At 40.7% G+C, this 11807-nt stretch overlaps 1 protein-coding gene across 1 annotated transcript in view; it reads left to right on the top strand.

Moving 5' to 3' along the window:
• GCH1 (GTP cyclohydrolase 1) overlaps nt 1-4754 on the top strand; it is a 34845-nt gene extending 30091 nt beyond the window's left edge. The window contains exons 4-6 of the mRNA XM_015828042.1: nt 2202-2233; nt 3460-3544; nt 4472-4754. Coding sequence (XP_015683528.1) covers nt 2202-2233; nt 3460-3544; nt 4472-4598 — 244 coding nt within the window. The 3' untranslated portion in view covers nt 4599-4754. The remainder of the gene's footprint in view (nt 1-2201; nt 2234-3459; nt 3545-4471) is intronic.
• The last annotated feature ends 7053 nt before the right edge of the window (nt 4755-11807 follow it).

Consider the following 11807-nt stretch of genomic DNA (forward strand, 5'->3'; position numbering starts at 1 on the left):
AGATTTGCATTCAATTTGCATTTAGAAACTATTGCTTTGATTTTATTAGCAATATGTCTTACCAAACTGAGAAAAACATGTTGAAATAATCTTGCACCTTGTGCTCAGCTGCAGTCTAGGGATTGCGACCTATTGATAAGCAATTTTGTTAACTTTTCTCAAGATAATTTGGACAGCGCACCCTTGAAATTGAGGACCATCTTGTATAAAGTTTGACAGATGGCCATCCAGATTTTGTCGCTTTTGGTATTTCATTAAATGTTATTAATCTTTATACATCAGTAGCTTTTTGCAAGAATGTGCTTTTTCTTGGTGTGATGAAACTCAAGAATGAAATACAAGAATTGAAGAGTATAAGTTATAGAATAGGAACAGACCAGAGAGTGACACTGTGTGCAAAGAAGTGTACATAGGTATTGAGGTCCCGAAGTATTTCAATAGGGACAAACGCGAAGCGCTTAATTAATCCGGGGCATAAAATAGGTTGGTGGAGATTTTATTCAGTTACATGTGAAAGGCATCTGAGTAACTTCACACTTCATAAGCATTACACAAGCTAATAGTGTGACCCAGCTGCAAAAGAAGCAGAAGCAACACTAGGCTACATCAACAAATATAATATCAAGATGAAGAGAAGTTATTATTTTTATCTATTCAGTATTAGTAAGTCTGCTTCTAGAATATTGTATTCAGTTCTGGATGCTGTATTTTAGAAAGGATATTGATAAACTGGAATGTATCCAGAGGGCAGCAACTATGGTAAGAAAAACTTATGGGAATGTTTGGAAGCATTGGGTATATTTAGCACAGAGAAGGGAAGACTGTAGGGAGCCATGATATCCGTAATGGGTATCTTCCTAACATCTAAAGGGCTGTAGAAAATAGGACAGCATTATTCTGAGAAATTTCTACCACCAAGCAACTGAAGCCTGGTGGCAACTAGTTGGTAGAAATCTAGAGCAAAGCAGTTTTCTCTCCAAACCCAGTTGTTAAGAACTGCTTTTTTGAAAGCCTTGTTTTGCTAGATTGGCAAGTAAGCTAGAAGAGATTGCTCCAGAAGTAAACTTGGCCAACCCACTAAGGAGCACTTCTTACTATGGCTGTTGGCCAAACATAATCTGCCAGATCAAGAAAGCCAATTGTATTTACTGTATTTCACAGGCGGACTGAAGCATGACCTTAATTCTTCTATTACAAGAATCAGGGCTTAGAAGAGCTTATGTCTGGGAGCGTCACATCCCATGTTGAGACTTGCATGGCCAGTTCTGTCATTCTGTCTCAGGAATACTTTATTATTAGATCCCTTGTGCTAAAATTTCTCATGACAACGATAGTGTAGTTTGCAAATTTTCAAAAAAGTGTGAAAATTAGCACAACAGCATCCTGCCCATGCCATTTGTTTAAGCAGTTAACCGTGAAAAGGATTGCTTATATATCTTCCTGTTTTTTGGATCACCCCAGGATCTCTCTGTGCAAAGGCCTGGTTGCCAACAGGCAAATGCAGGCTGGATTCTGGCAGATCAAAGAGGCTGAATTGGTGATTGGAGTGGCCTCGTAGAGATTTCCATCTTAAGAAGTACATTTCAAAACTACAGGGCCAGAACATCTATTGAATACTGTTATAGAGCAGAATAGGGGGCTCATCCTGTGTTGCTAAACCCTGCAAGTGATACAGTGATGAAAGAAGATGCTAGAAAAGTGAAGGGTTACATCCCTGAATTAAAATATATTGTCGAAGACCAGGGCTTCCTTAACCTGGATAAATTACCCAAAATTGAGTAAATGTATTTTTCTTTTCCTTTTGGGTAATGATACACAAATCCATACCCATCACAACAGGGACATATAAATTGACTTAAAGATTGCCATGTGTGCTAAAATATATTCAAAATACTTCCCAATTATTCCTATTAAGACAAAAAAAATGAACTTATCAATAGTAATTTCTTGAAATGACATAAAGATCCCTCAGTGATATTGTTTTTATAATTCAGAGAGTCCTCTAGTTGCAACCATTCGTACAGTATCCATTTGAAGTTCCGACAGTGCTTGAAGGAAGGGACTTACAACTGGTCCTCAAAGTTCAATAAGGTTTTATTATATGTGGGTTTGGGTAATAAAAGAAAACGATTGGGAAGTACCTTCCTAGACATATCATTGTTTCCAGAGTAATCTTAATTGAATGCATTTTTTTCTTCTAGGATTGTGGAAATATATAGTAGACGATTACAAGGCAAGTAACAACCTTTGGTGCTTCACCCAGTGAAATGTATGTTTTGCCATTCTAGTAGAATTTGTCATGCAATATCAAAAGACTATTAATCACCTGTGGCAATAAAAATAGAAGGCATGAATGTGCTGTGGAACAATTTATTATATCTCATTACACAGGAAGTTCCGTAGTCATGGAGTTCATTTGTTCGTTCGTTCGTTCGTTCATTTGTTCGTTCGTTCGTTCGTTCATTCATTCATTCAGCCATCTATTTCAAGAAGTTACTTTGGACAGCAAACAATAACAAAGAGAATAAGAACCATGATAGATTATCAGCATGTTCATCAGTGAGAAGCATTTAGCCTACCCTACTTTCTGTTTGGAAGGATTTGTAAATATACATTATCTACAGAAATATATATTTTGACTTGATAATATGGCCAGCCAATAAATATGTTCCTCTGCATTTCATAATCCATAATTATACAAGCAGAGTAAACTCTGATGGGGAGACCTGAACAGAAGCCTGCTGCCCCACCTCTCACCACAAGGTGGCTCTGCATCCTCCAGGTCCAGTATCTTCTTCTGCTTAGCATTGCAGGGCCCCCTGTCTCCAGATGTAGGTAGTCCTTAGCTTACGACCGATCCCTTAACAACTGTTTGGCATTACGACAGACGTGGAATGGATGCTTTATGGCCCGTAAAGCACTTCTGGCTGTTGTAAGATGTGCCACCACCATCCACCCAATCATGTGACCACATTGCAGGTGCTTGGCTCACCTTTATAACTGGCTGCAGTGTGCCATGGTCACACGCCGACAACTCTAATGCCTACTTGGAGGAATGGGTTTGCACTTACAGCAATGGATTCACTTAACAACCACAGTGAAGCGCTTAATGACTGCAGCATAAAATTGAGTCTTGTGTGTAGGTGCCTCAACTTACTACCGTCACGTACGACTTTAAAGCCTGTCCCGGTTGCAGTTGTAAGTCAAGGACTGGGCTGTGGTTTCGCATAGGCAGAAGTCAGCACCTGCTTTTCCAAGGAGCCGGTGGAAAAGACTTGCTTCCTATCTGGACTCTGATGGATTTCCTTCCATTAAGGAGACTTCCAGCACTTTCTTCATCAGTAGACTTTGTGGGCCGTGAAAATATGATTAAAACTTACAATTTTTAATGAGCTGTGGCTTTAAGAAACTCTCTCCTGAACAGCATATTCATTTTTCTTCTTCTCCTTTTCATTGCAGTTCAGGAGCGCCTTACAAAACAAATTGCTGTTGCCATCACAGAAGCCTTGCAGCCTGCTGGAGTTGGGGTGGTGATTGAGGCAACGTAAGTTGATGGAAATTTTGTGATGTGTCGAAAGAATGAAGGAATTCAAGTGGTGGGGGGAGGGGGAGGGAGGGAGGGAGGGAGAAAGAGAGAGAGAGAGAGAGAGAGAGAGAGAGAGCGCATTCGCTGTTCAATTTCTTTACAGATAGTTCTTGACTTACAACCATTTGTTTAGTGACGGGTCTAAGTTACAACGACATGAAAAAGTAACTGCTTTTCACACATCTGTTGCAATTTCACCACAGTCATGTGATCAAAATTTGGATGCTTGTCAACTGGCATGTATTTATGATAGTTGCAGTGTTCCAGAGTCATGTGATCACCTTTTGTGACCTTCTGACAAACATAGTCAATGGGGAAGGCAGATTCACTTAACAAGCATGTTACTAATTTAACAACTGCAATGATTCACTAAACAACTGTGACAAGAAAGGTTGTAAAACGGGGCACAACTCAATTGTCTTGCTTAGCAACTGAAATTTTGGGCTCAATTGTTGGCTTAAGTTGAGGACTACATATAATTCTCTCTATATATACTTATCTCTCTCTCTGTCTCTATCAATCATCGATCTATCTATCTATCTATCTATCTATCTATCTATCTATCTATCTATCTATCTATCTATCTATCTATCATCTATCATCTATATCATCTATCAGTATATAGTTTCCTCACCTCAATTAATGCCATGGTTCAGTCATCAGCAAAAGAGTGCATGAGAGTGAAAATATGGGGGGCTTGATTTTTTTTAAAAAAAAAGATTGGCAAGCCATTATACTAAAATTAAGATCAGATTGGATTTCAATTGTACAGCTAAGCGTTTCCATCCTACTCCTGCTGTTTTTTGCAGCAGAAAGAGACAGGCTATTTTCTTTCAGCAAAAATATTTCTATTGGATTTTTCCCCCCTGTCTTTCCTTCCTGCAGGCACATGTGTATGGTGATGCGAGGGGTTCAGAAAATGAACAGTAAGACTGTAACCAGCACCATGCTTGGAGTATTCAGAGAAGACCCAAAGACTCGTGAAGAATTTTTGGCCCTCATCCGTAGCTAAAACCGTGCCATCTATCTTCCTTCCTGGACTGTCTTCTCTAGCATTGATGTTGATTCTTTTGCTGTTTGTGTTGGTCCTTCTCTTTTTGAAAAAGTAACAGTCACTTTAACATTTCTGAAGTTCTACTGTGCTGGTGGTAAGATCAACATGTACTTTCTTTGTTCATATGGTTCCTTATGTCATTGGACCATAAAGATCCTGGAAATATTTTCTCAATCTATGTTATGTGACTGTTTTAAGGCAAATATGCAGTGGCTATGTGTTTTTGTGTGGGCTTAGTCGGGTTGTTCTTGTCAAAGTCATCTGAAGTGTTTGAAGGACATATCCCCACTGAGACAGAGAAACCCTTTGCCCTAATGTCCAGCAAATTTCTCCATTCATTTCCAAGGTCAAGAAAGATGGACAAAGGAATCAGAGGCTTTTTCATAGTCTAGAGGTTAAAGAGAGGGCACTACTTCCTTACTACCTGATCTTTTCTTTTACAGAGAATGATTGAGCCATACTTTCATCCCCCCAAATTAAGGGGTTGATCATTCATTCATTCATTCATTCATTCATTCATTCATTCATTCATTCATTCATTCATTCATTCCTGTCCCTTGTTTAAGAGCAACTTGTACCACCACTTCTTCAGCCCTCTGTTTTGTACTTCTGTTGCAGCTAGCCCAATTCTTCACTTTTGCAATCTCTTTTACTTCTTTCAAATGAGTTTGGCCCCACCATTTCCTCAGGTGGATGAGCTTCTGTTGCCTTTGCTCAGATGTCTCTCCAATCCCAGGCAAGTAGAAGTCAACTCCTTCTATCAATTTCCAATGATGAAATGAGAATTATGGGCCTTCTCAGAGAGGGAAGGAAAATCTGGACATGGTTAGATTATTGTGTTCATTACTGATATAATAGGATTTTTTTGTTCTGAAAGACCCAGAGTCTGAAATCTTGAGATACTCATGTTAATCTCATCATAATGCAGGAAACTGGGTAGCAACTGCTTTTCTTGGAAAGGAGTTGTTTAAACAAAAGAGATTTGGCAAAAACTCTGGCACTGAAGAGAAAAAAATAAGTCATAGGTTTGCCTGGAGTTTATTTCACTAATGGGACAAGATACAAAACAAATTCCTTTTGAGGCAATGGGAGCAGAACTACAGGTGTGAACAAACCCAGCCCTCCTGCATAAACTGGGTCTACGTTTCCAGGCTTGTTAGGAATTCTGGGAATTATAGTTTCAACACATTTGGAAGACAAGATGGGCTGTCCTCAGGCGTCCAGTACTGATTACATTTTGATAGGATTGGAGCATGGTATTTTTCACTTATATGAAACTGATTTAGATGTTCTCTTTAGTAAACTATAGTAAATTTTTATCACATGATTTCTGTTCAATGAAGGCTATGATTATACTCTGGACACTATAACATGGTTTATATTCTATATTGCACTATTTTCAAGACTTGCATTCAAGTAAGAACGATTTAAGTTACTTCTTGGATGTCAGCCCTACATTGTTTACAACGTGGTGCCAATTTCAGACCTCCTCCAGCCTGAGATTCTGCATCTTTGCTATAACAAGCCTTGACAGGAACATTTTGAACAGAATCAGTTTTCAAACTAATATGAAATAAAGAATATCTGGAGGCTGTATTTAGCAGCCAATTCCTTATTTGTCTTCAGTTTTTCTATTTGTCTTTTTACTGTATCCTGTTCAGAAGTGAGTTTGTAAGCTAAAACTATGTGGAGGAGAACACAAGGATCTCTGGTAAAATACAGAGTTTTGCCTTCCTGATCCCCTCCTGGGTACTGGATAATATTATAGACTCTGTTTCCTTGGCAGAGTTAGCAACTGCTCTCTCCTCCTGTGGCCCTTGGCAAGTTCCCATCATCGGGAGGGGAAAGCAGACGTTTAGATTACGAAGCAGACAGTCTGCACAGCTCTAGTGGGTTCTGGTTGTTTGTGTGAAGGACTTTGAAGGATCTGCCTCAACTCAGTTCTGCCCATAAAAATGCCAAAATGCTCAGCTGAATTCAGCCTTACCAAATCAACATCCAGAATTTCATGTTCTTAGACAACTTGCATAATGTAATTTGCTCAGTCATAGTAGGAGAGAAGGAGCTGTGCGTGGCACAGAGCTCCTTATTTCCAGATATTTTGTTCATTGTCCCTTTGGGGTTTGGTTTCATCCACTGCTTAGTTTGCAAGTATTTCTTTGTTGCATTAACTCAAATTCTCCTGGAGCCGACTTCAACATGCAGTTCTTAAATGGGTTACTGTTGGATCCATGGCAGGATACCCAGATATAGCATGCAGAAACTCCAGCCAATGATGCCTTTCTAACAAATGCTGCCTTCTAGGGAATTGGGCAGTATTTCACTTCCACACTTCAATTTTAGGCATCTTTCTAACCCAGGATGGGCAACCTACAGTTGCAGACACCTGATTTCTGTTTATGATTCTCGGAGCTTCCTGGCCATGATGGTTAAATGTGAAGGCCAAGTCTCCTGCAGTTTGATACAGGATACATGAAAACTGCTACTATACAAGCTCTAAAATAGGCGATATTGCTATAACCACACCCCCATCCACCTCACTCTTACATGATATAGACCCACTCTCTTTTTGCTCCTACGCCCCATCTCAGTCATAAATGCAATATTGGACAGCAGAGTTGTCCACTTCTGAAATAGGTATTTAGTTCTTGTTTTGAGCAGTTTCTTCCTTCGCCCTACAGTCCTCAGCAGACGAGAGATTGAGAAAGGCTCACACATGGGAGTTGTGAGCATAGTTTCTACAAATATGTTTTGTGGTGTCCAAAGTAGGTCAAGCTCTCTTCCCTCTTGTGTAACTGGAATGTCATGAAAAGCTGCTTACTGGAACTGATCTCAATAATTGCCTTCTGAATGGAAAACGTATTAAGAAAGTTTTACAACCACTCTAATTAGACAAAGATGGGATCAGACCCACGCCTACTTTATGTGAGATGCTCATTTCACTTTGTCCATTGGGCAAAGCTGCCTTTTTAGCTGGACCTGGTTGAAATAAGAATGAGGCGCTGCTGTCTTGCCATTTTGATTGTTGGCTTTTTGGATTAGCTACCATGGAAAGCAAGGATGAAGCAGCAGCATTGGTGGAGGAGGCGTGAGTCAAAAACTGCATGATGGCAGATGTAGTATCACAATCCAAACCTTGCTGCTTTTGCATATGGATCGGTACATTCACGTACAAAATGGCAAAGACCTTGCAGATGTTGTCACCAGTGGTCACTGCTGGGAAGGTGGACAGAATTTTGCAACATTGGCAGAACCAATATTTAAGGATTTTTTTGGGGGGGGGAATTGGCTGATGGGAGGGGGGTTGAGGCCAATGCAGAGGTTTAAATTATCCCTTGCATCCTTTGAAACTATGATTATCTTAGAATCCAGCCAATGTCCCTATTTTGGAGAAAGCTTTAAAAGGCAAAACGGATGCTGTAAGACTTTCCTTCTTAATTTGCCAATTCCCCCAAATCATGAAAAAAAATCCACCATAGACTCTGGTGAGGTTACATCATTAACCAAATTCCCTATGGTCACCAGTGATGGTAGGACATTAGAGCATAATTCCCAGGTTGCCCATCCTTGGACTAGGCCGATGCTTTGGATTAATCCAACAAAGGCTCTGTTTAATTTTCTTGCGGATCAGTCCCAGGAATATGTAGAGATTTGCAGAAATTTTCACCAATTTTCTTTGTTTTGCCTTTCTTCCAACAACCACATCTGGGTTTTCCTCATTTTATTATCTGGGAGATTAAAAGCAACTTCCCGGCTTGACTAAAGTTTTGAGCCTAAACATCTCTGATTTGTACACTACGTCCCTCTAGTCTAGGTTATTTTACAAATTGCACTCTAATGTCTCAAAAGCCTAAAATTGCCCTGTGAAAGTTGGGAGAAAGTGACTTGATCAGTCTGAAAAGTTCAAGTCATTGCACCTGTGCTTGAAACAGGAAGAGGAAATAGCTGTATCCAACTAGGGGTAGGCAACCTCGGCTCTTTTATGACTCGTGGACTTCAACTCCCAGAATCCCTGAGGCAGCATAGCTGGCTCAGGAATTCTGGGAGTTGAAATCCACGAGTCATAAAAGAGCCGAGGTTGCCTACCCCTGAACTAGTCTCTCCCTCCCTCCCTCTCTCTCTCTCTCTCCATCAATCCTTCCGACATACCTCTTAACTGGTACCTGGATGCATCCTTAATACCACTATTTCCTCTCTTGCATAGTTTGAAAGTGCATGAGGGATGTAAAGAAGTCGATTTCCATTCCTTTTCCTGGAAGAAAGGAAATTCCAAGTGGCTTGTTCTCTTTGTGGCCTTAATGTATTGAGATCCTTTGGCTCAGTGAATCTTATTTATAATTTTTGTGAAGTCTCTCTTGTCCCTTACTGTCCTCATACTGCCAAACTTATGTATGTTCATGTAAGTATGTGTTTATCCAAATATGTATATGTACATGTATGTAAATCATATGCAATTTGCTGTTGTGTCCCTTCAAATTCTGGCCTATTTATAGTATTAAAATGCAGTGTTGATCACTTTCAAAGATAGTCCTCTGTGTAATTTGTGAACGCATTGCTCTCTTTTACTTGCTGAATACTGTGGCACATGGGTTTTGTGGCCAGACTGGTGTGGTGTGGTGGTGTGGGTCAGCAGAAGGAGAGAAGGCAACATGGGGAGTGAGGGGTCCTTGGTGCATGCTGAGTTTGGTTGTTTTGTAGACGTTTCAGTACCCAAACTAGATAACATCATCAGTGCTAGTAAGAAATGGGTTTTGTTCTCAGTTTATATTTAGTGACTTACCCTTCAGTGTTGGTGGGGACGGTCTTGAGGTTCTTTGATCAACACTGACTGAGCAAGCCACTAGAATGTAAAGTAAGAGCAAACTCCTCAGTTGCTGGAGGAGGTTGCTGGTTTGAGCCATAAAGGAGAGAGAGGAAGAAGTACAGAGAAACGTGTTTGAGTCTGTGCTGCTTTGAGGTATGGAGGTAAAAAGTGTATTTGGAGATACCTGGGTGGGTGACTGGCAAGAGACTGCTGGTGTACGCTAGTGTTGGGTGGAGATTCCCAGTCTCAGAGGAAGAAGAAATCAGCTGGAGGCTTCCTTGGGAGGAGGGCAGTGAAGACCCAGACATGCTTCACCCCAAATCCAAGACAGATGGGGATGGAGAGAGGCCTGCAATTGGACACTTGGAGCATTTGGGGAAGCCCAAGAGGGAGGTGCTGCACACAAGATCCTAGCAGAGGGACACGTGCAAAAGGGTTGAAGCCCACACTGGACTCAGCCAGACTCTAGCAGAGAGAGATGGAGAAGAAGAAAGGGGGGACTTAGTAGCTTTGCTAGCAAGGACTGTGTGGAAAGAGAGCTACAGAAAAGTAGAAACTGAAAAGTGTGGACACTGCTGGACTTAGTTCTGAAAATATAGATGAATATAGTAAAGAACCCCCCCCCTTCCAAAAGACTATCTCTGTCAATCTCTGTGAAGCCATTGTCCTATTTAACAATACCCTCATAGAATTGTAAAAGAACCCGCAGTCATAATATGACAAATATGTAACAACTTGTAGTTAAAACTATTTGAGAATTTTATACCCCTCCATTCAGCTTTGGAGGCAGCTGAGCCCTACTCTGCAGTGCAAAGTACAAGTTAGAAGAAATCTTCCACTTTAGAACAGCGGGAAATTCTCTGCCACACGCTGGTGGGAATTAGATGAATAAAGAGATTATCACAGGTTTATTCCCAGATCATATGATGAGGTTGGGCTTTTAAGATTTCTCCGCCTTGCTCCTTGGGTCAATGTAAATCCATGCCAGTTTATCCTAAGGCGATGGATTTTAGGGGGTGGGGAGTGGGACGGCACTTATATTTTCAAAACAGAATCATCTTTTCCTTTGTATTTGAAGTGAGTGAATCCACATTTTTCCCTTTTTTTTGTTCATTCGAGAGGACTGCTCCCCAGTTTTCAAAAGCAGCAAAATGCAGCATTTTAAAAACCAAAAGGCAATGTCAATATTAATCTCCTCAAACAACACAGCCTGGCTTAGCTATCTAATACTCTTGAAATTACATCTATCACCTTCTTCGTTCAGCTTTATTGAATCCTTAAATGAACTAAAATGTTAACCTTTAATTCTGGCAGGAGGAGCACATGTCTTTGGAGGGCTCACCCCCTATCCCGGCCATTTGTATCCGTCCTTCACAGCAAAAGGATGCTTAGGATCTCCCTGCCTTGAGCCTTGTAACAGTCTTATTGTTTATTTATATTTTATTTAAGAAAATGTATATAATATTGCAACTCAGGCTCGGTGATTCCTGGCAGGAAAAAACCCCAATGCAGGTAGTCCTTGACTTGTAACCATTTGTTTTGTGACTAAAGTTACAATGGCATTGAAAAAAGTGACTTCTGACCATTTTTCAAACTTTTGACCAGTGGTCGAGTGATCAAAATTTGGATGCTTGGCAAATGGCATGCATTTATGACGGTTGCAGTGTCCCTGGGTCATGGGATCACCTTTTGCAACCTTCTGACAAGCAAAGTCAATGGGGAAGCTGGATTCACTTAACCTTGTTACTAATCTAACACTTGGAGCAATTCACTTAACTGTGGCAAGAAAATTTGTAAAACTGGGCAAAACTCATGCTTAGCAACAGAAATTTTGGGCTCAGTTGTAATTGTAAGTCAAGGATTACCTGTATAACCAAAGCATCAGCCATGGGGAGGGAGTAGAGAGATGTGTGTGTGTGTGTAGGAGTGGTGGTGGTGGAACTGAAACACTGGTGCAGGATGAGATTAACTCTTTACCTTCTGTGTCATTTTAGTCACTGAAATTGCTTCATCATCAAACTAATCTTTCCCTATTGGGGGGAAGCCATACTGTATAGCAGGGGTCCTCAATTCCAAGTCTGCAGACTGGCACTGGGCCACATAAGTGAGCTAAGCCCCATCCGTGCACGTGCAGGATGCAAGCAGCACACAAAACAATCCCCCCCCCCTCCAGCTCCTGCTGTATAGCATATTAGCCAATTGATTCCTCTAAATACTCTTTGCACCAGGGCTTTTGGGAAAGGGTGAATTTAAAGTAGAAACTGACCTTGATAAATTAGCATTAGCTCCATTTCCAGCAGTGCAGCTTTTAATTTTCTGCAGATGTTCTTTCTCTGACACTCTTATTAGAGCTTAAAAAGGAA

The sequence above is a fragment of the Protobothrops mucrosquamatus genome, unplaced genomic scaffold (genome assembly GCF_001527695.2).
Source record: "Protobothrops mucrosquamatus isolate PMUCROS unplaced genomic scaffold, P.Mucros_1.0 scaffold4175, whole genome shotgun sequence".
Classification (NCBI taxonomy): Eukaryota; Metazoa; Chordata; class Lepidosauria; order Squamata; family Viperidae; genus Protobothrops; species Protobothrops mucrosquamatus.